The 27,363-nt window shown below is 40.9% G+C and overlaps 1 protein-coding gene across 1 annotated transcript; it reads right to left on the minus strand.

Moving 5' to 3' along the window:
* Positions 1-474: 474 nt before the first annotated feature.
* Positions 475-22,194, minus strand: onecut3a (one cut homeobox 3a). Its single transcript, XM_023844003.2, has 2 exons — positions 21,127-22,194; positions 475-767 (listed from the first exon to the last, which is right to left on the minus strand). Exons 1-2 carry the CDS (start codon positions 22,157-22,159, stop codon positions 475-477), a joined length of 1,326 nt encoding a protein of 441 aa, XP_023699771.1. The 5' UTR covers positions 22,160-22,194.
* Between the last annotated feature and the right edge of the window lie 5,169 nt (positions 22,195-27,363).

The raw sequence follows: 27,363 nt of genomic DNA on the forward strand, positions 1-27,363 counted from the left end.
GTTGGTTAAAGGGCGGTGAGGGGGCGAGCTGGTAAGGGTCCCTCTTCGCGCTTTGCTGGCTGCCTCTGCCCACGTGATTCCTCGAGACTGACTTTGCTTAAAAAAAAGATCGTGTGCTGCGAGTTTTATTGCCACCGACTGTCAGTTCCGGCAGAGCGGCTCACGCGCGGACATGTACGCGTCGGGCATCTGGCGAGACCCGACTCAGGCTCACTGATATAAAAATGTAAGTTTGGACTCAAAGGGGCTTCTGTCAGTAGTTATGGGATACCACAGGCCAAAGATCGAGCCTTGGGGAGGGAATGAAAAAAGAACACAAGACTCGTTGTGAACCTAACCGCTCATCTGTTTAGTGCTAACAGTCTGGCTAAGACCATTTGAAATTGTGATTGAGTGTATACCATATTGATATAGACAAGATATCAGTCCTGTTCCTATCCTCCTATCTGATTCCCCTCCCGTCCCTCTGGCCTCCTAAGCCTTGGAGAAGGTGGTGGTGGAGGTGCCCGGCTGGGCGGGGCTGGCGCCGTGCTCGTCATGCCAGCGGTCTACGCAGCGCCGCCGGGCGTTCATGAAGAAGTTGCTGACGGTGTTGAGTTCCAGGCCCAGCTGCTGGGAGATGGTAATCTGCATCTCCTTGGAGGGCCGCTTGTTCTCCTTGAAGATGGCGACGAGCGTGCGCCGTTGCAGGTCCGTGAAGACCAGCCTCTGCTTCTTGGGCGCCAGGTTTCGGTCCTTGTGCTGCTCCTGCTCCTTCCGCTTGCAGGCTGCAGAACCGGGGGGGGGAAACAAACATTCCATGTCAGTGCAGGTTCAGCAAAGCCCCAGCTGGAACAAACCTACTCCTCAGCTTCATTCTGAACACCTTCACACCCAATATACATTATCTACAATACCCACAACCCAGACAAGACAATGGGTTTAATGGATGGATGGATGGCTGCATTATTTACATATTACATACGAACCACTTTTTTTCTGCCATTCTTCCTCTCCAGATACCCTGAGCATAGCACGTGTGAGCAGACAAAGAGCAAGCGAGGGACCCCAGGGTGTAGGAAGCGGGGGCTGTAGATGCTGGAGTCTGCTGTTTGATTCAATATTAATGATGTTTGCGTTTCAATGGGAAAATGAGTGACTGTGTGAAAGACGCATGTGAAAGTCGGAGAGAGAGCGAGAGAAACAGATTAACCTGTCCTATGCGGAAACCTGGAGAGAGTGGGGGGATTCTCCATAAGGACCAAGGTCAGAATGCCCTACAGCGGATCTTCTGTCTGCCGCTTCAAAAGGAGGGGCTGCCCATTGAGTTCTGAGCTGTTATTTTTAACTGTCTGCAGAACAAACTGGAGAATTGCCCCCAGTGACTTCGCCAGAGCATGTTTGCCCTGGAAGAAAGACACCTCTGACATGTCTGGGGGGGGGGGGGCAACATCAGACGGAAGAGATGCGGCCAAGGAGTCTTTTGCGGAACGAGAAATAGGGCCGTTCCCTCTGCTGGTTCTTCTCTGCTCTTCTTTGCTCTTTTTCACGTTCTTTCTCCGCCCTTGGCTCACTTACACCATTACAATGCCCTCCCTTACCCCCCCGCCCCCCCCAAACTGACAGATGCATTGTAAATGTCCTCGCTCATGTCCCCTTGGTCTTTCCAACAGATTCCCCCACACCCGTGTTTCCTAATCCAGTCCTCAAGGACCCACCGTCGGTCCATGTTTTTGCTCCCTGCCAGACAGTCCTGGGGAGCTGGGAGGGAGCAAAAACATGGACTGTCTGTGGGTCCCCAAGGACTGGATTGGGAAACAGTGCCCTAGACTGATTCTCTTCCTTTCCTGCCATATTCTCCCTGTCTCTCAGTCCTCAGATCTTCCCTCAGCGACCATTTGTGGCTCTGCTCGAGCTGAGGAGCAAGCTTGCTAATGGCACCGTGTGTCTAATTACAGTGCGCCAGAGCCCATCAATCCCCCCTCACAGCGAGCTCTGCGTTAGGCTGCCATCTAAAGTCCCTGCGCGACCATCAATTGTTCTCATATTTAAAAACTGCTGCTGCTGGCACTGCTGCACATTATCGACGCGACTAGTACACGGGTGTAAAATGGTGGATGGAAAAGAAATTGAGCAAATCACAGAGCAAAAACCTGTTCCTCACCTCGATTGTGTTTGGCTTTTTTTTGCCCACTCACACAACTGAATATTTTACCATAGTAATTCAAGGTAAATACTACCTTTACAAGTCAGCCAGAGCTGTGATATTGAATTATTCTAAAATTTAACATGGCTTCCTCCCTTGTAGTTCAAATGATTACAATTTCAATATAACAATGACTCTCTATCATATACACTATATGGACAAAAGCATCGGGACACACCTCTCAGTCATTGAATTCAGGAGTTTCATTCAGACCCATTGCCACTGGTGTGTAAAATCAAGCACATGGTCATGCAGTCAGGCTTACAAACATTTGCGAAAGAATGATTCGTTCTGAAGAGCTCAGTGACTTGAAGTGTGGTGCTGTCATAGGATGCCATCTTTGCAATGTCAGCTCGAGAAATTCCCCGCTTGATATTCCACAGTCGGCCGTAAGTGGTTTTATTACAAAGTGGAAGCATTTTGGAACATCAGCCACAAAGCAGCAGACCATGTGAAGTCGCCGGGCGGGGTCGCCGAATGCTGAGGTGCGCAGTGTGTAAAAGTCACCTGCGCTCTGTTGGCTCAGTAACTGCAGAGTTCCAAACATTCTCTGGCATCAACGCAGTATAATAACTGCACCGGGAGCTTCATGGCTGAGCAGCTGCATGCAAGCCTCACATCACCCAAGCACAATGCCAAGCGTCGGATGGAGTGGTGTAAAGCATACTGCCATTGGACGCTTCTGTGGAGTGACGAATCGCGCTTCTCTGTCTCACAGTCTGATGGACGATTCTGGGTTTGGCAGATTCCAGGAGAATGTTATCTGCCTGACTGCATTGTGCCAACTGTACAGTTTGGTGGAGGAGGGATAATGGTTTGGGGTTGTTTTTCAGGGGTTGGGCTAGACCCCTTAGTTCCAGGGACGGGAACTCTGCTTCAGCATGGCAAGATATTTTGCCCAATTCTATGCTTCCAACTTTGCGGGAACAGTTTGAGGAAGGCCCGTTTCTGTTCCAGCATGATAGTGCCCCAGTGCACAAAGCAAGGTCCATAAAAACATGGATGGGTGAGTTTGGTGTGGAAGAATTTGACTGGCCTGCACAGAGTCCTGACCTCAATCCCATCAAACACATCTGGGATGAACTAGAATGGAGATTATAAGCCAGGCCTTCATGTCCAACATCAGTGCCTGACCTCACAAATGCTCTTCTGTATAAATTCCCACAGACACACTCCAAAATCTTGAGGGAAGCCTTCACTGAAGAATGACAGCTGTTATAGCTGCAAAGGGGGAACCAGCTACATATTGATGCCTATGGATTTAGAATGTGATGTCATAATAGTTCCTGTGGGTGTAATGGCCAAATGTCCCAATACAGTGCAATTCAACTACAGTTTTAGCTTATTGTTAAACTGAGCTAAAATCTTAAATACAGGTGTTTTGAAGGAAACATACAATTAAAAACATGTCACACCATATAACCAAAGATGCAGAACTGTAAAAAGTATTTAAAGAAGTGATGCTGTCAATGTTAATGCTAGCATTGATCTTAGTCATAACTTGTCTTTGATTGCTTTTATTTTGTTATTTTGATGGCCTATGGGAGAATAATATGAGGAAAGATTTTTAAACAGAATTTAATTTCTAGAATATACATATATTAAAATCTTTTTTTTTGTTTTGATGGTATTGCAACATGATTGTTTATGCAAATAATGGCCCAGGTATGCACTGAGGAGGGCACAAGTTCATCTGGAGATGCTAGCTTAGCCAGCCAGGGTCCTGGAAGGTGCAACAGCCAGGGTCCTGGAAGGTGCGGCAGCGCAACATTGATCTTCCAAGGCAGTGAAATCAGTTGGCTAAGCTGGCGCCCTTCAAAAGTTGCCGATCTATGTTGCCTAATAGGTTGACCACAGAGGTGGGTAGTTCAGGTGCAGAGAGTAAAAGTCTAGACCAAGGTTTTGTTGTAACTAATCAGTTGAACAACTGGTTGGTTGAAACAAAATCTTGATCTGGACCTTAACTTTCTGGACCTGAATTTCCCACCTCTGGTTGACCAGCACTGTTAATGTAGATTTTGGGAACCAAGTCCCCCCCAGTACTGCAGCTGACCGCAACAACCAAACTAATACAATGAGTAGATAAATAGGCCTCATTCATATGTAGCAATGCCTATGCTGCCACAACACAGGTCATTTGCATTCAGTTATTAATTTAGCAGGTATTTATATAGACAGTGAATTAAATGGCAGGTAGTTACAATTTCAAAATGCACCTTATAATAACTGATTTACGATGGGAGAGCAGGGAGCTGCCGTGACGATCAGGTGGGTAAGTAAATTTGCCAAATGAACATTTTAGTCAGAAAATACGGTTTAAATCTCTAGTCATTCTTTCGGCTTAAATTAAACTTAGTGTATCTTCTTTGAAAAGTGTTTCTGAGCTACCGGCCACTATAAAGGCTAATATTGTCGCTTTATAGGCCTCAGATTAATTCGTCGCTGAACTAGCTACAGATAATTAGCTGCATAAAGCTTAATGCTACGAATGAGAAAATAAAACGAAGCAAGTATGACATACAAGGTGTTTATTTCTTTTAAAACACCTTAAACTGGAAAGTTGCTTATTTTAAGAAGCGTTTACTCGGTCATTAAGGATTAGTACTTGCTCTCTGTTCTTAATTAATAGGTTAAAATTAAATGTTTTACGATAGTGCATAATTATAATAATCGCGTAAGGTCAGTTTCTAACGTTCGCCATGCTGAAGCTATATGAGCAAACTTTAAGGTTAGAGAATAAATGCAACATGCAGCATTTTAATATATGTTCGGTATATCTAAATCTTTTATTTACAATGTGTATATTATGTATTCGTGATTATTGCAACACTGATTAGATTAATACATTTATTTAGTTTGCTGAGACGCCGCCAGTTAAATAGCTAGCCTACTTAACGTCACAGAAATATTTCCGCGACTGGTTTATGTTTGGTATGATTGCTCTGCGTTTTATGTCTTAATACGCATTTGTAAATATTGTATCTTTTATATTAACATTGAAACGGCTGCAGTGAGCTTTCAATGTAAAAAATGGATCTCTCTCTCTCGCTCTGTCTATAAATTAAATTACAAATTTTGAAATATAGAGACTTCCATCGGGACATTGGCCTATTTTACTGCCATCTCTTTTATGTACTATAGGCAGCATCCCTTTTTCCTGCGTATGTTAGAGCACTGTAAGTGCACCAGCAAAGCCTAAAATAGTTATCAGTAATAATGTGTTCGAAAATAAATTTTCTTCGTTCTGCTCTCCGTCGCTAGGTGTCGCCAGCGCTTTATCGCGGTCGTGTGCGCTGCCTCCAAACAGCGACGGGGATTTTGTAACCAATAGTAATCGATCGCCAGGGAGGTGGGGATGGGGACCCTGATTACAGAACCAGGCGCGCCGCAGAAAAGAGGAGAATCGATCATTGCAGCTTTTAATGCTACAGTACAGTGGAGACAAAGCAAAGAGATACAGACAGCAACAGACAGACGTGCAGCAATACACAAAGACCCACCTCCACACTCTGCACATAATGGAAACAGCAGTAGCAAATTATACCGTTTAGGAAAGTCGATTTCTATCATTTTTGTTTGTTTTATTTCATTACTAGTAGTTCTGTAGCAGCATTGAAACTGCCATCTATATTGTAAAAAATAACTCATAGGTCTACTACGTTTGCGCTTAAATTCAGTAAATACGTGATTTTCCCCTTGACTATTAATTTCAGGAAGCGTTATTGTGAATTATTAGCACCCATCCATCCGTACGTCCATCCATGTATCCCTCCATCCATCCATCCATCTATCCATCTTCTAACTGCTTATTCAGTCAGGGTTGCAGAGAAGCCTGAACACTCCTAGATTTAAATGCAGACCCGACGTCATAATTTGCCTTTAAAATTGTTATATTTTATAACTGGAAATAAACAACTGCAGTACCTCTTAAAATATACAGCGTGCAGTATGCCTTAAATAGGTTGTTCGTTTATGCACCACCATATAAATTACGCAAAAAGCATGAATGTTCTAAATACGGAACACATGCAGAAGTGGAGATCCAAATGAATCTATATTCATAATTTGTTGCTTAATGAAGTATGTACAAGATGCATTACCTTAAAGCATGCAAGTAAAATGAATAACATGGGAATGCTTTTTTCTAGGCATTGAATATTAATATTCTGTCTAATAGGTTGAGGGAAGTAAAGAAAGTCGCCCAAATAATCAATACCGTCCGATCGATTCGTGAATAATTCGTGTGTGAAATTCAGTTTTTCCAATAAACTCTCTAATTATGCCTCGCTTTGGGAGTTGGAAGAAAGACCTTGCCGACTTGATGGAGAGCGGTGCATCAAATGAAAACAACCATTCTAGTAGAGTCCGTTGGCTTCCGTACAGATCTAAACGATTTCGGCGATTTTTTCTTGATTTAGTTTAATGTTACACACAAACCATGTTTGACTGTTATCAGATAATTAGGCCTAGATGTAAATAATGGGGAAGATCCAAATCTTTATAAATGAATCATAAGTAAAAGTATTACATTTCTCTTTAAAGAAGTTGCGCGCTGGTATATATTAGTCTAATAGTGGCATTCAGTGATACTGTACACATTTTAAAAATATGAAAACATCAAACAAGTTTATTTGGATAGACTGTAACAGATTTTTAGTCGTTTGTTAATAGATGATTAGTCGTGAAGAAAGAACACTCTGACAGGTACTATTTAGGCTTAATTTCAATAAAGGTTTACTTTTCTATAAGTAATTCAGTTCGTAATATCACTTGCACTTTTGCTAATGTTGCCAATATTTGAAGACTGTAATAATCTGATACGGTCCAGAGAATGTGGATGTCATTAGAATATGGTCGAATATGGATTGTTTGATACTATCCATTAATATCAAACACATACTGTACTTGTATGAAGGACTAAGTACCTAACCAAAGCTAGCAGTGACACCTAAAAACGGCTACGACGTTTTTCTTTACGAAAAAAAAAAAAAGAACAAGCCCTTCGCTCGCATTCTCAGCAGATGGATAACCTTTCATGAACTAATCACGATAAGCACTAAAACAGCAGCTCATACGGGTTTCACGTCTTGTAAACTGGACCCGGGTCATTTTGTGTGTAGATGTTGAACTAGGAAATGAGATGCAAAAACCTCTCGACGGCTCGGAAGCGTTGGAAATTTTAGCAATTTTAGTCAGCAACCTTTATGAAATTCTGTTGGTTTTGCGTCCAGTTGTTTTTATTTTTCTTGCAGATTGATTGTCTCAGTATCGATTGACCCCCGCTTTAAAATCAGTCTGTGTAATATTTATTCAATTCATGCCGCAGGGCCTTGCCAAACCTTCTCATCTCTAAGTAACTACTCTTCCCTACTCAATGTTCCTTAATGTAATGAGAGGGAATTGGTGCTAATATACTGATAATTTAATACATAATGTACGTTTTCCTCCACTGACTCTGCTCCAAGGCATTTTCTACAAGCACAACATGAGCCTTCTCATCCACAGTCAACAAGTTCTTCCATTCAGTCTCCCTGAGAGCATATGCAAACCTTTTTTAAACCCTGCACCATCCGCACTGCAGCCCGGCACCGCAGCCTCTGATTTGTGCATCCTTCTTTTCATTTAACTGTAAAATGCAAGGTCGTGCATGGTTTAGATGCTTTGCATAAGCTGCTTGAACATTCTTCATTTACACATCGGAATATTTACTGGTGCTCAACACATGTCCTGTATAGAAGTAATAGAAGCTACTGGCCTGCAGGGACTTAAACAAAAGCTAGTTCTTCTACATGCTCCATATGGTTAAAATAGGTTCCTCGAAAATTCTGGAAGTAATATTTTTTCAAGGAGATATCAAAAGAATTGTTACATACAGGTATAATAATGCCAACAATGCTAAAATACTGGAAACAGTGGGTTTATGTGCTAAGAATTTGGCAGGGGATTAGAAAGAGTCACTTTGAACTTAAAAGACGCCATGCGTCGCTTAACGACGGGATACGTGCGTTGTTAACGGATTCTGCCGTTGTGCAATCATCGTTAAGTGTGCGTACACAAACCTAGATGGTATAGTCTACTACGCACCTAGGCTACATGGTATAGCCTAAACCAATGATTCTCAACCCATGGGTCGCTACCCAAGTTTGTTCGCGTCAAGTTCTGTAAGGGTCGCGAGGCACAGTTGAAAATGCAAGCCTTTTAAAACCAGCAAGCTCCTGTCCTGATCCACTAACAGATTTCCCAGCCCCAGTCCTAGAATTAACCTATATAAACAAGTCTTGGGTCTGAAAATGATTAGCACAGAACTAGTGAACACTCGACCAATCCACAGATGCTTTATTAAAATTTACTGGCCGATCCAATCATATTTGTGCGATAGGAATTGATTGGCGTAAATTGCAGAGATTGATATAGGGTCGCGACTCAGCTGTCATGGTGAAAATCGGGTTGCGGTGCAAGAAAGGTCAAGAACCACTGGCCTAACCAACAACAAAACATACAGTATAGTAAATATTTAGCCAGTAAAATAGTACTTATCATTATAAGTATCTACTATACATAACTGTATGTGTTACTCTTATACGACTGGCTGCTCAGTGGGTTTTAGTTTACAGGACCGTCACCACAAACGTGTGAATTAGTTGCACTGCGATGGCTGCAATGACACTAGACTATAGGAAATTTTCAGCTGCGTTATAATCGACTGGATGAGTTAATAGCCATTATGACATCTGGGTGTGAATTACAGAGCCGATCAGGGAGACGGACAACGGTGTAGGAGAGTGTTTCATATTGGGGGGGGGGCAGGGGCATAATTTAATAATTTTAAATATAAAAGTCCATTTATTGGGGGGGGGGGGTGAATGAAGCTAAATTAAATATTGGGACGTACGTGTCTCCCTCCCGGTTCCAACCCCTCTAGAGAAAGATTCATGAGAAACATGGATGTTATAATGGCATTATAATAGCATTACTCATCACAAGAAATATATTTAAAAAGTGATGTCAGTTCCCTCCTACGAATAAACACAATGTTTTGTTTACTATGTAGCATGTAATCTATGAATATCAAATTTGTAGGGCACAAAAAATATCTTACGTGACCCCTGCACTGCGTAAGTGGTTGGAAGATGGATGGATACATTGTTAGTTAAGATGTGTTGTTAAAAGTATCTGTCATAGACAGAGGAATTGATTAAATTGTCATACTGCTGCCCATGGAAACAATATTAAGGTCCTATGTGAATGATAGAGTGATTTTCTACTTGTATTGATTTCTGTTAATTCAACCCTTTAGTATCTTCACAAACAACACCTTTATAGCGCTGAAATAATTTGTGCAAACTCAAAAATGTTGCCAGTCACAGGGCGCGCTGTAAAATTCATTTGCTTGCGTTACGGGATGAGAAACTGTCACAGACCAACCGCGAGTTACACAGCACTCAGGCCACTGTAAGCAGTATTGGAAAAAGTAATTCAGATGTCCTCATCTTCCTCTGTACTGTGGCCAAATGAAGCACATACACTTCCCAACGCATTAATCTGAAGATTGTAAACGACCAATCAGCTCCCATGTGAGCCATTTTGAGTTGAAGACGTGCTTAGGTTATGCTTACAATTCTCAGCCATTGATCACGAAATGAAAACTGCGATGTTCAACAGCAGGATGTTAAATATATTATATTATGTTATATTATATTATATATTAATAATATACATTCAATTCATTCACATACATTCAATTCACTTAATACTATAAATATTGTAAAAACACCCCCATTCATAACAATGTAATGTTGGTAATAGAGTGATTTATTTGCGAATATTCACAAAACCTAACAAAAAAGACATGAAGACACACAGGGGTGGGGATCGAGGGGACCCAATATCAAACTCCCCCCGTCGTCGTTAAAGACACGCATTTGCATCACCGAATGGTTTATATTAAGCATTCTGCGGAGCCGACGTTGCGTTACACTACGATGCGGCAGCCATTCATCGGTGGGCCGCAGAGAGGTCCTGATGTGCTCATTGTGTTTTCAGCTGCACGTCTTTGTTTAAATGATAGAGAGACCCTGTGTAAGAACACAAGGCTGTGACGTTTGTGATACGATTTTATCTTTTTACTCTAATAAGTTCACTATTATGACTTATTCTTAAATACATTGAACATCCCAGTAATGGAAATCAGTGTAGTTCCACGAACATTAAACACTGTTCTGTTATAAATGTCCTGGTCATATGAAGATCAAAATTGGATAATTTATCACACTCAATATTATATTGAATGATTCCTTCCGATTACGATTTTTTTCCCAAAATAACTAAGTTCCATCAAGTTTTCCTGGGCGATGGTTTTAACAGTTAAATCCCGATACACAAAAGGTTGCTTATATTATCTGAAAAAATAATCCACATTAAGATTAAACCCATTCCCTGGTGTAATTTTTATATTATAAATTCTATATCATTGCTTCTATATTAATTCATCTTTTAAAGTTTTTTTTTTTCCTTTATATTTTTAACTAGGTAACATTCGTTTAAGATTGCGTTTAGTTTTTTCTTTTTACTTCCCTTAGATATTACACTATTTAAATATAAAATCACGGATTTCAGGTTACAGATGGTGTGAAAATGTGTGCATCAGCATGTACGCCGGAGGTGTGTATTCTGTCGGGGCTGAGGTGGGAGAAATGAGGGGGGGGGGGGGGGGCGGAATCGATAACTAACCGCACCGTGCAGCCAACCGGTCTGCCTGGAATCGATGTGCTGAAAGTGGGTGATCTGAAATTGGGTGCGGTGCAACTCTCTCCCGCAACGGGCCGGACTACTGCAGGCGAAAAACAACCAGGCCGTCAGCCTACGTCGCAGTCACTCAGGAAGTGAACAAATGCATACCCAGACCGAATATTGATGTAAGGGTAAGCCTTTACATATAATCCGCTATATCACGTGACCCCGGCCTTATTTACAGTACAAACATACAGAAACTAAGAAAGACTGCCAGAGACCATCCAAGACGCCGTGTGTCATTTTTTATTATTTGTGATGTAGACTTGCTTGAACGCCGTAGTTTATAGGCAATCCTGACAGACGGCACGGACGTAAATGTTTGATTAAAAGCAATTGCATAGTCGTAAAGCTTCTCTCAGGTGTCGTTTAACTGTAATTGTAGTTCAAACTGTAATATATAGATAAACGATTGGCTTTACGCGCGGTCTCCGAGTGGAAGGTGGAAGCTTCATGCTCCACGGGAGTTTATCTACGGAGCAAATTCGAGGTGAATGAAGGAAGCCACTGCGGCCCAGTAGATCTCTGGAGCACTGACTTGTCAGTATGTGAGAATGTGTTAAATGGTGAAATTTTTACGTATTATTTGATTCCATCCATTTCCAGTAACTGTAACCTCTTATCCAATCAGGTTCTAAGTAGACCTAATCTACGTCTGACCCCTGGAAGTCTAAAAAATGCCTATGTCAGGGTGTGTGTTTGATGGAATGCTTGCGCACACACTGAACACCTGAGTTTCGTTTGGATCCTGCCAGACACTAATGTATAATCTGATTTATCTGTGTGTGTGTGTGTGTGTGTGTGTGCGCGCGCGCGTGCGCCTGAGTGTGGGCGTGGTTATGAATATGGGCGTGCCTATGGGTGTGTGTGCGCCTATGAATGTGGGCGTGCCTGAGTGTGTGTGTGCCTATGTTTGTGGGCGTGGCTTATTTCAGTCGGATTTAGCGGTCATGATATATATGGAGTGATGCACACATTCCTGATGTACCACACCACTTTCACTTTTTTTGTCACTGTTTTGCAAATATTACAGCCCTTTCCCTGCTAAAGCACTCACGTGCCGCCACAGAAGTTGTACTTGTATTACCCGCTATTACTTTTTCTTTAATGTGTTATCACTCATTGATTTACCTCCTTTCCTTAACGTGATTTATGGGTTGGTGAACAGTTTTATCAGCTAAACAGTCTCTGCTAATCGTCTCAAAGGTCGATCTCGTTGGGGATAATTCTGCTGTTCTCAGCTAAATAGAGGCAAATGGTGCCAGCCATGTACAAAAACACGACAGGGGTTCCCGCTGTCCGACTGTGCCAGTAATATTAATGTTGACATTACTACTGCTTGTAGTACCACTGCTGCTTAGAATAATGATTCATAATAATAATACGGCAGTGTTGACAGGCTGATGAATTAATCATGCGCTATCATTAAATTAATTATCGCAGTGCCTGATTCATTCTTGATTTGTATTTGAGGGCTGCTTGGAATTTCCTAAGTAGGGGAACAGCTATTGGCACGAGGCTGGGTGTCTGGGCCGAGCTGGTGTGACATTATTGTAAGTGGAGCCACGAGCTGTTTATGATTAACAGCTGCCAGACTGCGCGGCTTGCGTGACGGGCATCAGTGCGGCTGGAAAGACAGGCGGCACGTGGGCGTTTGCTGTGAATGTCTGGAAGGTGCTGAGCTTAGGAATGCCACTCGGCGGTGCCCCCCAGCCCCGCGCCGCCCCGCCCCCGCCGTTTGCAAAGCGACGCAAGCTGTGTTTATGTGTGTGCACCCGCGCCTCCCCGTAGCTGATATTACTTACGACCGTGTTTACTACCATATTTTAACCCGATTGTATCTTTAGGCAGGTGCGCTGGTAAATAGATTTCATTCACAACCTGCAACAATAAAACACGACCTTAGATTCACAATGATAATGTGAAATGACGGCGTTGTCGGGGATGATTGCGTTGGGGTATTTTGGCTTTTCTTGAGTACCCAACGAAAAAGAATATTTCTGTTCATTTCAGTTTGTCGGATTCGGGTCGTTGGATGTTAATGTCGCACCGGCGCTTTGCTTACAGAACAGAAACTATATAACCGCAGCCTCCTCTCCCATCAAACGGCATTTACAGCACCTGAGTACTCCCCAAAGGATTTTACATGAATATAGCGCCATACTATTTCTCGGTCAGTTTTTAAGTGACCTATGCTGGGATTGTCACGCAGAGGTTACGCCTGTATCATTTTTCTGCCCTGAACCAATCAAAATGCACTATTGACATCTTAAACATTCACTTCCTTAACGATGCCTAAAAACCACAAACAGAAGTGTATAAGGTAACCAGTAAGTGCTAAAACATTCTATATTCGTTTGCCAAATAATCTTTGACAGTATTTATTTAAGGTTTCTGTTGCTTGATGTGGAAAAAAAATATTTTACTCGTTAGGACATCTGTTAAGAATCAGTGTAGTTTGGTGCATATTCATAAACGATTTACCGAGTTGTGTGTTTACTACATGAAATGGGGCAGTAGCACAAAAGTCCAGTAACAACAGAACGGTGAAATTACACATTGATGTTTATATAGGCCTATACACCTTCTGATAAAAACGGAACACTGCGAGGTCTACGTTACTGACAACTGAAATATACGTGTGGTGTCATTTTTGCAATACGTCTGGCGTGCAGATTGTTAAAGGAAGTTTACTGCCTAAATTTGTTTTACAATTTCAAATTGTATCATAGGTGTCATTGGACATAATGGCCTTAATATCGTATATTTTTCGTTTCAGGTACAACGCGCCTCAGGAAAGACGCTATAGTAACTTATGCAGAAATAGAAGTAAAATAACCGCGAGCACAGTGTACAGTTGCGCATTTAGCTATTCCTCTCTCCATCTTCAATCTAAGAAGCGTAAACGGATACAAATTAGGACTACGTGTTAGTTTAGGCTATGTGGTGGGTTGGTAAAATTTAGTTAATTCGCTCTTTAAATTATTTCTGTATTTGAATTGGCCTACAAGCTATCTTAACGGCAATGACGTGTTTTATGTCAAAATCCAAGGTTTTCAATGGTATTAAAATAAACCTATTTCTTTCACAAGAAAGAAAAATCAAGATTTACGTTTTCGTGTTGTAGCAAACGTATTACTTTTAGCAGGCCTGCTAATATGCACATTTTCGCACGTGTGTCTGCGCGCATTATCACGCTTTTCTTTATGATAATCGAAGTAGATGTTTTCGCCTGGGAATTAAATTTTACCCATGCTTCGATTTCATCTCAGTCTGAAAACTTAAGAAATGCCTGAACTACACATCGCGGGACTTTCCTATAATAGATAGGCCCATATTGTAAAAAAAAAAACTGTAAAAATATTTTCAAACGTTATTTATAATGACAAATAATAAGAATAATAATAATAAGGTCTATTAGTAAATCGTTCTGTATTCTAACTTTTTTAAATGTTATTTCATTTGAGTGTTGTTGAATTATGTATTCTCTCGCAGACAGTTTCACTTATAAAGTGTTTAAAATGATCAAATAAGAATAGCTGCTTTTGATTTACTGTCACATTGCATTTTAATAGAATTGGAGTCTCCTATTCTGTTAATCGGTATTTTAATTAATCGCCAGCACATAAAGAGTAACATTAAACATACGATCAAAGCTGCGGCCATAATTAGGCCTGTTACTACCACTCCAACTATCGTGGGATATAACATGAAATGGTAATAATAACATTATTGTTAAACTCTTCAGATGTGCGCAGCGTGACCATTTGCTCTCCGCGCGAGTCATTGAACTACCCATGATAAAAATAAGTGGTGGCCGCGGATGAACGGTCAAAGCTGGAAGGTCCTTCCGTTCTTACGGCCCGAGGTTTGCAGCCCTGGCAGGGGACGGCATATTTTTCCACAGGGTATATCTGGAGAATCAAAAGGATGCAGTTTTATTCAGATAATATGACTGCCGCGGGAATTTAAATGAATATAACACACATGCACTCTTTCGAAAGGACTACCGCAGTATAGGCCTAAATGAGAAACTAAAGGCACTTATTTAATCAGTAAAATAATAGCAGTCTGGAATATTATTAAAATCATATTCTCTATTTCCGGAATAACCGACACGGCATAACATTCCGCTACAGATGTTGTTTGAACGCTGTTCAAGAGGCTGACGCACATTATGCTTTGATGACTACATTCCGTCCATTTCACGCAGTTCGGAATTTTCTTTTAACTTATAAAAAATACTTGTATTTTTGTTTTGTTTTTGCAGTATACTTTACTTCATTTATTTTATACTTGTGTGATGTATGGACAATTGGTAACTGTTGTGTTTGCTATCAAGTATATTTTCTGTTAGGGAGAAAATAGTACTATCCAAAATGTACATATTGTATACAATTAGTCTTTGATCGTTTAAACAATTAAGGTATTCAGATACAAAGACATTATTATAATCTTCCTTACATTTTTCAAGATCTAAGTAGCACATAGGCAATTATTGGATCGAATGTAATGGTATCTTTTTTCCACAGATAACGTTAACAGTCACATTATCAGGTTTAACTTAAATTCAACCTATAAACTAATTGTTTATAAATGTGGTCCTCTGTTCAACTAAATCAATGTACCGGAGACCTAACACGAATTTTCTGCAGGGCGAATATAATATTTATCATTTATAAGTAGAAATAAGTAAATGTTTAATTTGTCTAATATGTATCTCTGTGTCAAACGGCATAACATTTGCCCATTGAAAATAAAATAAAACAGATGTTATCCGCCTGCCTTCTTCCATATTCGTATTTTGTCCATGGCAAAATTATGTTATTAAATCGATCTTCATCTAGAAGTTCACTCCTGCACCAAATTTGGGAGTTCAGTCATGAATTTAAAAGTCGGGGCGTTTTTTTTTTTATAAACTTTTTTTCCCTTTCTTATTGTTGTTATTATACCTATAGGCCCATATTTTGTCATCATCTACAGTTGTAAATGTAAGTTTTAGCATTCTACATAAGACCTACGCAACAATAGCCATTGTTATGATATGCTCATGTAATGTCATCTTTTCCACACTTTTACACATCCAGTATTCGACGGAATACGGCTGTTACTGTGAGGTATTATTTTGTTGAGTGTCCTGCGTGGCGTTGCGAGGTTTGGGTACGGTTCCTCTGTCCTGGTCCTGCTGTCTTTTCAGCAATGGATGCGGAGAATGGAAATCGATATAGATTCAGAGCGAGTCATATCTGCCTTAATGTTGTATAGCGCGAACGCAATCTACATCCCAATATACAGGCATGTGCAGGAAGGCAGAAGTAGAGATGTTTATCCATGTTCATCCCAAGCCAAATCTTGATTTGGCAACCTACAAAAGTAAAACCCGACATAAGATTCACAATGATAATGTGAAATGACGGCGTCGTCGAGGATGCTTCTGATCGCGTGTGTGGGCTCTTCTTGAGTACCCAATGAAAAAGAATATTTCTGTTCGTTTCGATTCGGATTCGCGGATGTTAATGTCGCACCGGCGTATTTACCGCACGCATCGCTTTGCTTACAGAACAGCGAGTATGTAACCGCAGCCACACAATTCTCACTGTTTTTCTGCTCTCCCTCATCAATTATTAAAGTTGGTATTGATCATTTCGACAGACTGTTCCTGCCTGACTCCGTGTAAGCAGTGAGGTTTTGCTGATCGAGAAGCATTTGCGTATATAACGGGGCCTCGGTCTGGCCGTTGGTATGATGTCCTTACAGTAACGATGTTGAGAGCGGTTGTGGTGCATGCTGTAGGCATGACGGATCTCTTTTATAACTGGACTCCATACAAACATGTCAGAAATAAACTACACAACAAACAAGTGGTTAAAACTGTCTTTGAGGTGTGATATCTGATTGGATCCGGCATTGCCATGGGACAGTGAGCCTACCAAGGAAGGTATGGAGGAGATGCTGAATGGTCTTCTCACAATCCTGTCTCACACACATGCTCCTGTCGACCGCCCACTGTTTGGAACTCGCTCACGTGCATAAACGTGCACATAAAATATGCATAGATATATCTTCTACAACAAACAACAAAGCCAGCGCATCCGATATTCGTCCAATCATTTTACTGTTTGTATTTCTGTTTATCAAGGTTTCGCCAACGGTGCGGTACAGCGGGTTTTATTCAGTATAAAGAGGTCTGCCGTTATACATAAGACTACGTTATCGATCTTCTATTTACTGAGCAGGGCAAATACAGCAGGATGGAGTGGCGCAAAGCATGATGGTCCACGAAGCCAAATGGGAATTGAACTGGGAATGGGTGGGGGGATGTTTCCACAATCCCAGTCGTTTCCAAACAGAAATTAAATGATGCTGTTTTGCATAAGACCGTGCCTGCACGAACAGAACCAAAAGGGAAATTACCTTTTACTGCAAAACATCCGTGCCCGCTGTCACAGAATTTTCACCAGTTATAATCAGTAACATAAACTGTCCCATTATATAGAGTTTTACAATATTTTATGTATTTTCATAAACCACATCCAAGGGCGCGTGCATCAACCCTTGCTCGCTACTAAACCGTTGTGCCAGAAAAAAAAACTCTCCTTATTTTGTTAATGCATTTCATTAGCTGCTTAACATATGCATTACTTGTTACAACTGCTTTCCTCCCAGTGTGTCCCAAAAGACATGTGTGCATACATAGGTTGGCTGTTTAACCGAACCCCTGAGGATGTGTTTACAGCGAATTCCGCGATTCTACCTTGTACTGGTGTAACGTGACTAAAAGGAACAACGCACGTCAAAGGCAGTGTTACACTCTTCCTCATCTTTTATTCTTTCTGCTCATCGCCTCTTGCTGCGCGGCGTTCCCCCTTTGTCTGCCGCTCTGCTTATGTGTGCGCGTGTGTTTGCGCGAGCGCGAGCGAGGGGAGTCTTCGGGGATAGAGTGCTGAGCCGGAATAATTGATAGATGCACTGGCTATCCTTATCGATCACTGGTTTATCGACCCATGCGAATACATTGAGATGGAGTGTGGAATTCAACACAGATGCAGAGACGAATGGTTTTTCATCCTTAATGCAATCTTTAAATGCCTTTCTAGAAAGGCCCTATACTGTATCTTGTTGGAGGGTTACTCCCTTTAGCCGTTTACCTTTCTAATCATTTGCATGTCCTTCTGGATGCTTTTTCAGTGTACTGTGTTATATTAAACTAACTGAAAAGGCAGCCATATTAAATCACAAATCCAGTTAACGCTGTATTAAAGCTATTAATACTATATTAAACCTATTATTATTATATTAAACCTATTACACCTGCTGCGTTAATGCCTGAATATGCATTAACGTTCTGAATATTACTCAGTAATCATAGGGGGCTAAATAGCCACAGATTCATGATTTTTGGTTTCAAGGTTATTAAAATGGTTCGTCAGTTATCCTGCAGGTCTCACACAATTTTAGGAATAATTAATTTGTTCTGCACAGGTAATTAACCTGTTTTCTGACCAGGGCGTTAAACACACACACACACACACACACACACACACACACACACACACACACACACACACACTGAGAGAGAGAGAGTTATTCAATTAATTCAGACAGTAATCCTCCGAGACCATACTGGTAGTTTTATGGGCATATTTTCACATTTTAATTATGCTTACTATATCTACTATTGTTAAATAGAAGAATCTACAACGGGTTCAGCTGTTACCGAGCTGGAGCTACCATTTATACATTGAGGGAGTAAGTCAAAGGAATTGATTTGTATGACTGTAATGAATTCAGAATAGTAATTTCAAGATATTGATTGAGGTAGCTGAGCGAGAATTTCCAGCCCCCTTTAAAATGCAACCCTTAGTCCAGCTAACAATGTTTTCATTCAGAAGGTGATTTTAAGTCATATGATTTTTTAGAACCTTTGTGTTCCTGTAACGTTAATATCGTTAGTACGGCGATATCAGTCATTTGTATCTTGAACTTAAATATGAATGTTATATCCATGCATAATCATATAGGAGTGTTAATGCATTAACTGGTGTATAAAACTATGGTACCGAGCTAGTTAAAGCACTAAACAAAGGGCTAAACATATTACAAAAAGACAATGTATAACAATTGTACATGATTAAGGTGCGTATTATTTGCCTTAAAATGTATATATGGAATTTATCAAGAATAAATTTTTGACCACGGGGAGGGCCAGCGTGGTCTTTCTCAATGATCCGGTTTCTCTCTGTCCCTCTTTCTTAGTCGTATTACACACACACGCAGAATATACAGTGAAAGAGCTTAAAGTGCGCTTTACTAAGAACAGGTAACAGCGGCCTGCTATTTTTATTGTTGAAAGGCGCATAAAAAGCCTGCAGCCCAATTAGGTTTAACAGCAATGGTACTTAGAGAGACAATTGTGGAGAGTGTTTAAATCTTTATTTACCAGAACCCCTGTAAATGCGCAAAGGAACAATTTACATTCCATTAAGCGCTTTTCAATAGAGCATTGACTGGAACTAAAATATGCCACTTTACCTGCTTAATTGAACCGTCTACTGAAATACTGCATATAGATATAAGGCGTGACAGAGTTTTATAGCAAACCCTTCTTTGAATAACGCCTTTGGATTTTTTTTAAATACCAGCGCGATTCTGCCTGTCTACCTTTAAATCAGTTTAACGTGGATATGTATAATTCTTGCCGTCTCCTGAGCACATACAGTATATATTTATAAAACCTATATATATATGAATGCGATTAAATTGGTTACTTAACATGGCTTTTCATATTGAAGTCCAAATATATCACAAATTTTAATGATTTAATGACGTGTCATAGTAAGAGTATTATCCTAAATATATGGTAAAAAAAATGTAAAATGCATTTATGTATACATTCCAGATATATTGGAATAGGTCAGTTCCTGGGGTTACTGCTTGCAAATATGTATAGTTTTATATGTTTATATTTTGCCTTTAAAACAGCACAATCATTAGCATGTCTGATTCGGTGTAAACAAACTGTTTAAAAGCAGAAGCGCCTCGCTCTTCCTTTGTTTGTACCACGGGATACAAACCCATTTGTGCACCGGTTTGTATAACGTTATAGATTCTGACACTTATTAATGTTATTTAAATCGGTTCTTTTTAAATCGCGTTACTAGGTTATTTGTTACAGACTCAAGATATGCTTATTTATTGGTGCGTGACTTTGAACCCGCTAAGACAAATCATAAACATTTTTTTCTTAAATTAAATAAGATCTGCAGTATCAGTGCGGGCCACACTAATAATTACAGTAAATCTTACTGTTACAGTACAAATAAACAAATATAATTAAATGCTTATTTGTCTCCATTATTAAAATGTGTGACTGTCTACATAGGCATACATATAAAATGAAGTATTGCATTTTAATAAGCAACGAGCTTCAAAGCAAAAATGCAATTTATACAAAAGGCGGTTGTAAACTAATGTGACAGCGGTTTTAAAGGGATGTTAAATCAAAAAAGAGACGCGCAGGTGTGTTGAGCGCCCTTTCAAATCCGAATGGGACATCGATCCGAGCACTACTTTAAAAAGGGACTCTGGGAAGTCGGGGATCGATCTGAGGGTCACGCACCCGTGACCCTCACCCAGGGTATCGCAGCTCAGACTTGACTTGTTTACGCCTTGCTGTGAAGATAGGGGCAAGAGAGATGGGGACATGCTCGAAACACAAATATGACCTTTAGAATGAAGCTTACGAGCCCTTTCCCAACAATCACGAAATACTGTCCTTGTATTAAACTTTGACGAAAAACTTATTGCCTGGTTATAACATTAGATGGAAAACATAGGCCTGTATTTCATATTAGGTGTTATCAGCTTCATAACCTTTTTTTTTGGGGGGGCAGGGGGTTTCCCAAGTACAGCAAAGAATCGTTGGTGATTTGATTTGTTTTTATTTGATTTTTTTTCCTACTCTATGTCGGCTTAGTTCGATTCCCTTTTGTTTCGTCGTTGCATCGCCTCTGCAGCATATACGATTAAGGAAATGTATCGGTTGACACGGATCGAGTGAATAATTCCAATGTACGGAACCGGAATGATTTGAAACAGTTCTAATCTCTGTGGTCTCTAATGAGTTCTTGCTCATTAAGCATGTGACTCACCTGCGAGCCTGAGCGCGGACATGCGCTGAAACTCGGGCTCCTGTAACCACTTCCACATCCTCCGAAACGTCTCCCGACCTGACTTAAGTTTACTCCAAGGTTTGGGATTTCGCAGCAGGTCGGACAAGGTGCCTTGCGACCGACACAAGATCCGCTGGGCGAATATGGCTTGAGGGATGCTGTAGCGCTTGAGCTCCGCCGTTATCCTCTGTGCCACTTCCTTGGTGTTTATTTCCTCCACTTGTCCGGACCCGGCGCCCTGTCCGCTTCCAGCTGTTTGCCTCTCGCGCTCGGATAGCATGGACCCGTTAGCCTGAGAATGCGGATGGCCGTGGTGGTGCATACCATTGAGGGTTGTCATCATGCCCGCTCCGTGTCCTCCTAAGCCGCGGGCTAGGTGCTCTTCGCTCCGGGAGAGCAACGCTGCGTGAGATTCAAAGCCGCCGGGGGAGATCATTTTATCGTTTGAGAGATGAGCGCCGGGACCATAGGCAGAAATCGTTTGCTGAGAGTTATGCAAGGAGCCAAGGCCGTTTGAGAGTGGGGACAATGGCTGCCCCATACCGGACATATCTTTGGGATAATGACTATAAAGATTACTCATCGAAGCTAGGCTCCTGTCGTCCCGCATGAGAGTAAAGCTGCCGCTGACGTTACCGGCGGTGAGACGTTGATGTGCTGGATGGTGATGCGGGTGCGGATGATGGTGAAACTTGTCCGAGACTGTGGAGATGGGTGGCAGGTGCTGGAGCGGGGTGAGCGTAGTGTAGGTGCTGCTCAAGCTCATCCCGGTGTCGCAGGACATTGTCATCGCAGGGTGCAAGGGACCTGACAAAGCGTGGTCAGTCCGGTACTCCCCAGCTCCTTCCAGAATAGAAGCCATACTGGAAACCATCGCAGACCGCCCGTGTGATACTAAGTTCCGATGCGAGGCCGAGGATTGCCGTCCATGTGGAGAGCTCATCAAGTCACCCGTTTGATGAGCGTGGGGTACGCCGTGTAGATTTCCAATGTTTTCCATTGTAAGTTCCATTGTTGAGAGAAAATCTCTTTCCACCACTCTCTCGCCCTGCCTCGCTCCCTCACACACTCCTCCGTGTCAACCGATAAATTTCAAACGAACTCAAAGCCAAGCCATTGATTGTAATAGCCCCTTTGCAGTCAATTGAGCATGATTTCACGAGATATCTCAGCTAGTCCACAAGAGAGTCGTGCCTCAAATCACTGCGCGCACCGTGTGTCAGAGTGTGTGTGCGTCTGATTTGCTGTAGGACCGCGCTGTTGTAGCGAGTCCTAGCTGCCTTTCACCGAGTATGCCTAGGCGCGCTCCTGCGTGTGTATAATGTCCGGCTGTGCGTGTGCATGTGTGCGCGCACCGTCCTCTGGCGTTGAAAGTGCACAGGCTGCACAGGGGGAGAAACAGTCATTCTGTCTCTTAACCGCCTGACGTCATAGATCAGCCGGGTTCACCAATGCCCACGATCCTGCCTGCTCCGAAAGGAGAAGATTAAAGCGCTACTGTTTTTAAAGAGTCTAACTAGATGACCAAAGATGAAATTTGGCTGCTCATCTAGTCAATAATTTATGTAATTCCTAAAGATAAGATTGCCAGGACGTTGCTAACGATCGTCCTGCAATGTAAGATTACCAGATATTGAAGAGTAGTCTAGTTGTCTTGGATAAGTGACGCGTTCCGTTGGTTTTTCCTGATAAACGTTGCTTAACCTGGCGCCAGCATATAAACAGGAGTTTTCAAGGTTAATAAGTAATTTGCCTCTTTAACATGTTGATGTGTCGTGCTAAATCTTGTCAGAATTATGCTTTCATGATTCAGAATCAGAAGAAAATTACCTATTATTTCATTTCTTATCAGTATTTTACTTGCCGGTATTTTCATATCATAATCCAATCAAACTCACGTCTGATTAGCATATACAATACTAACGTTTTGAACGGTCGATATAAAGTTTTGATATGTATGTAAAGCGCTTATCAGTAGCCTACTTTGATTTCACTCCACAATAATGCAGTATAATTTGTAAATTGACTGCCATCAGAGTACGATCACTTTATTTTGTGTATAGGTGTGTCCGATGTTCCAGATTGCATTACTTGTATGGGTAGTTTTGCAGAGATTAGTTTAATCACCAAAATCTCCCTCGAAGTGTTTGAGATGAAGCTTTAATTCTTTCAAAATGTAATATTACAACTTCCTGAAAATCAACCTTTTGAAATGCAAGTGTATTTATCACTTTTTTAAACCGCTCCTCCTATCCAGTGATCACATTCACGAAACATATATGCAATATGTAATAATGTAACAGAGTAAACATAGCATTGAATGCTTTTTGAACTGTTACTATTGTAAGTAACCAAAAACCCATGCAACAGTGCTGCGTTTGAAAATCGGAGTATGTATTGTAGTGTGTCTATATGGTGCTGGGCTCGGGATTCTGACACTGAGTGTGCGGAGTTTCTCCATATCTTTTAAAGGAAATATTGCAAAGATTGCCGTGTGACTGCTACATGGACGTCTTGTTGAAGGATAGCTAAGACATAAAAACAATAAAATACTTAGTTCAAGAACAATCAGTAAGAACATTACCAAGCCATCCGTTAAGGTATTCTTTCACTATTCATGTTCTCCTAAAGCATTAGTAATAATTTTTTCCTTTAAAACGGGGGGTGGGGTAGGGGGGTTGGTGGCAGGGGGGCAGTGCCCCCCCATCCCCAAGTCGCCCGAGTCGAAATTGCAATTCATTGGCAAGACCAGCACTGCGCTATGTTCTACGCGGCTTTGCACAAGCGGTTTGTTGGTACCTTATAGGTACACGGAGTAATATTGTGCATCAGCTACTTGCGTTAACGCATAAGTTAAGCAGGATGCGGGTTTTTACCCACCCCAACTGCAAACATATCCCCCCTACGCATATAGGCAATTATAAACCTGAAAACTCGGAAATGTGGTGTTTATTTTGGATATAACGCTGGAGTTGTCCCAAGCTTTTTATTGAATACTGCATGTAACATATATTTACTGCATATATAGGCTAATACAGATGGGATTCTCCGCAATTCTGAATTTAGTTGTTGATTATGCGTTGAATCGCCGTCATTAATATGAATAATTGATAGGTTGTCAAATCACGACCTATAGGAAAATGTTTCTTTGTGGACACAGTGAAGCTTCTTATGGTACTGTTAAATATTTACAACGTGAAGCACGAGAGAGGTCTCTATTCTCCCGTTAGCAGCTTCTTCTTCTGAGTCCCTTCCGTTCCTAACCTGTTAGGTGCGTCCGTTAAAGTTCGATGCCCCTTGACGTCACCACGGGTCAGCAGTCGTAATTCATCAGTGTCAATGGATGTATAGATCGGCAGACGCATCGATACTGCAGCAGTGAAACGCTGCTGTTTAGGTGCTTCTTTGGGTCGTGGCACACAAAGGCCTGTAGGATCTAAAGTTTTACACATGAAATTATGACAGATGTAAACTCGTGGACCATTAACTGCCTTTACATATCACTACAACTGAAGATTGCATATTTTCGAGAGACTGCATAGTGTAAAATTCATACTTATTGGACCTGGTGTTGTGGTTTAAATGTGGATGTGTCAGGCGGGGAAAAGGCTGTTTTAAATCAGAGACGCTTGGAGTTTCAAGTACCTATCAGCCGCCGCTGTAAAGGTAGTTGCAAGTTACCGGTTTTCCTTATGAAGTGCAACTGCAGATGAACGCGTCTAATTCGACGTTTAAGTAACAGCAAGATTCTTCATATACAAACTGTTGCCGATGTTAGAGGAATGTCCGCACAACCTGTGCTGGGGAATTAGAAACCAACAAGTACAAGCCCACCGGTAGTCGTGTACAAGCCGCATCTGCAGTCACTGGGCTGGGGATCAACTTCCACGCGCCCCCCCCTTAAACTAACAATCTGTTTTGAAGTATACGGAAAACTTTATTAAAATATTAACTGGAAAAAAAAAGAAAAAACATAGCAAAGAAACGGTGGTCAGTAAAGTCAACCTAGTATTTACAGGATGTACACCTCGGTTTGACAGTTTCGATGTACTGTACACTGACATGGCATTCTGTCAGGCTTATATATATATATATATATATATATATATATATATATATATATATATATATATATATATATATATATACATACACACACACACACACACACACACACACACAGAGAGACAGACGCTCCTCTACTTATACGAATGAGATACGTTCCGAACGGCCGTTCGTAACTTGAAATGTTCGTAAGTAGTTATTCAACATCGTTTTAAGGGTATCCGCAAATACAAAGAACTAGGATGCTGGGCCGGAATACACATGTTACACTGCTGCGCGGCGGGAGTAGCGGCCAGAAGTCGTACTAGGCGGAATTGGCGCGCAGAAAAAAATTGATGTTGCGGATAGGAAACGGGAGCCCAATGAACACAATTTGGACTTACAGTCCTCTTCGTTCGTATGTCTGAAAGTTTGTAAGTTGAAAGTTCGTAAGTACAGGTGCGTCTCTCTCTCTCTCTCTCTCTCTCTCTCTCTCTCTATATATATATATATATATATATATATATAAACCATATATATATAAACCATTCATCCATATATATATAAACCATTCATCCATATTCTATAACCAATTGCCCTATGCAGTGTCATTGTTGCTTTGTATAAATGCAATGGAATTTAAGTTTTAGTTTAAACTATGTATAGTATACACACCAATAACTTTAAAGATTAAAATTACTAAATTTTTTCCCCAGTCTAAAGAGAAAATGAATTTTATTAATGTCGAACAGCATGATTTAAAATTAAGTTTTAAGTTTTACATGTATTTTTTGTCTACATTCCATCTAAAGTATAGTAATTTTACAGTTTAAAAGTTTTGAAACTTAACTTTGCTTTCAGCGTTCTAGACACTTATAGACTTTTTTACATCCAGAAATAACTTTAATATTCGCTTGAAGTACAAAACAGATTTAAGGAATCAATACGGCCAAGTATATTAGTTATGAGGACTATGGCTATCATAGACTCTACCTGTGTGTGTGTGTGTGTGTGTGTGTGTGTGTGTGTGTGTGTGTGCTATTGAAATTTTGCTTTAATCGCACTTCAATGAAAACTGTAGGACTGGGTATAAGATTCCTACCTATATATCGCTTTAAAATACGCGAAGGTTTCTTTTCATTTATAAAAGGCACGTATGCTGCTTAATTGATTAGGTAACCTGGTTAGGCATAACCCTGATGTAGATAGCTATTGATCATACTGTGTTGGGCTAAAATGTGAATGATGAATTCATAATATTTTTTGCTGTAATGGAGAATAAATGTTTGTGGACTGCTTGCATAATGCTAACAAACCACTGCAACAAAAAGAGCTTTGTCTTTATGAATATTTTAGCTTAATTAATTCGTAGGTTTCCTTCCTAAATCCCAAGTGCTCAATTAAATATTAACGCTTTCAATTTCAGCAGTGGCTAAGGGGATACCGGTTTGGCCTAATTATTTATACCACACCGTGGGTGTGTCGGAGGCAGCATTACAACATCATCGACCGCAGATAATCCCTGTTCTGCATCTCACTGAAATCCGCTGATACTGTTCGCTTCACTTGATCCTCTTTCAGTTCACGCCATCTACATGTCCGGCGGAAGAAACAAAACGCGTCTCCTACTCACGAAACTCGTGGTAATTTAGAATTTTTTTTTTTTTTACATAAGCTATAGTGGCTAGTTAACTGAAAAGTTCAAAACTTTATTATTGTTTGATATTGATTTATTGTCAATTTTATTTTTACAATTTAAGGCAAATATGTAACAGCGATATTACCCTTAAGTTTTTATGGATTAAGTTTAGACTGTTCAGCTAGTAGCGCTGTCACCGCTCGCCTCCTGATTGCAAACTGAATACAGTCCCCACGATGGAAACATTTTAAGTGATTTCCCCACGTGCTTGTGTGCTTTCTCCCCTTGTCGTGATTCACGTAACCAAGTTTGGAAATTAAGGATGGATGAGCATTGATATAACTGTTGGTATACCGTACACTGCACCTTCGTCAACAGTCCATCCTTTAAAAGGAAACACTTATTTTCCTACTGAAACTTGGAAAATGTTAACTTATTTTTAACCTCAGACATTTTTATACACGAACAAGATTTCTGCTGATTAACTTTAAAATTAATTTAAGACGCTCATGGACATTCACTTCTTTCGGAGT

Source organism: Paramormyrops kingsleyae, chromosome 15, assembly GCF_048594095.1.
Source record: "Paramormyrops kingsleyae isolate MSU_618 chromosome 15, PKINGS_0.4, whole genome shotgun sequence".
Lineage (NCBI taxonomy): Eukaryota > Metazoa > Chordata > Actinopteri > Osteoglossiformes > Mormyridae > Paramormyrops > Paramormyrops kingsleyae.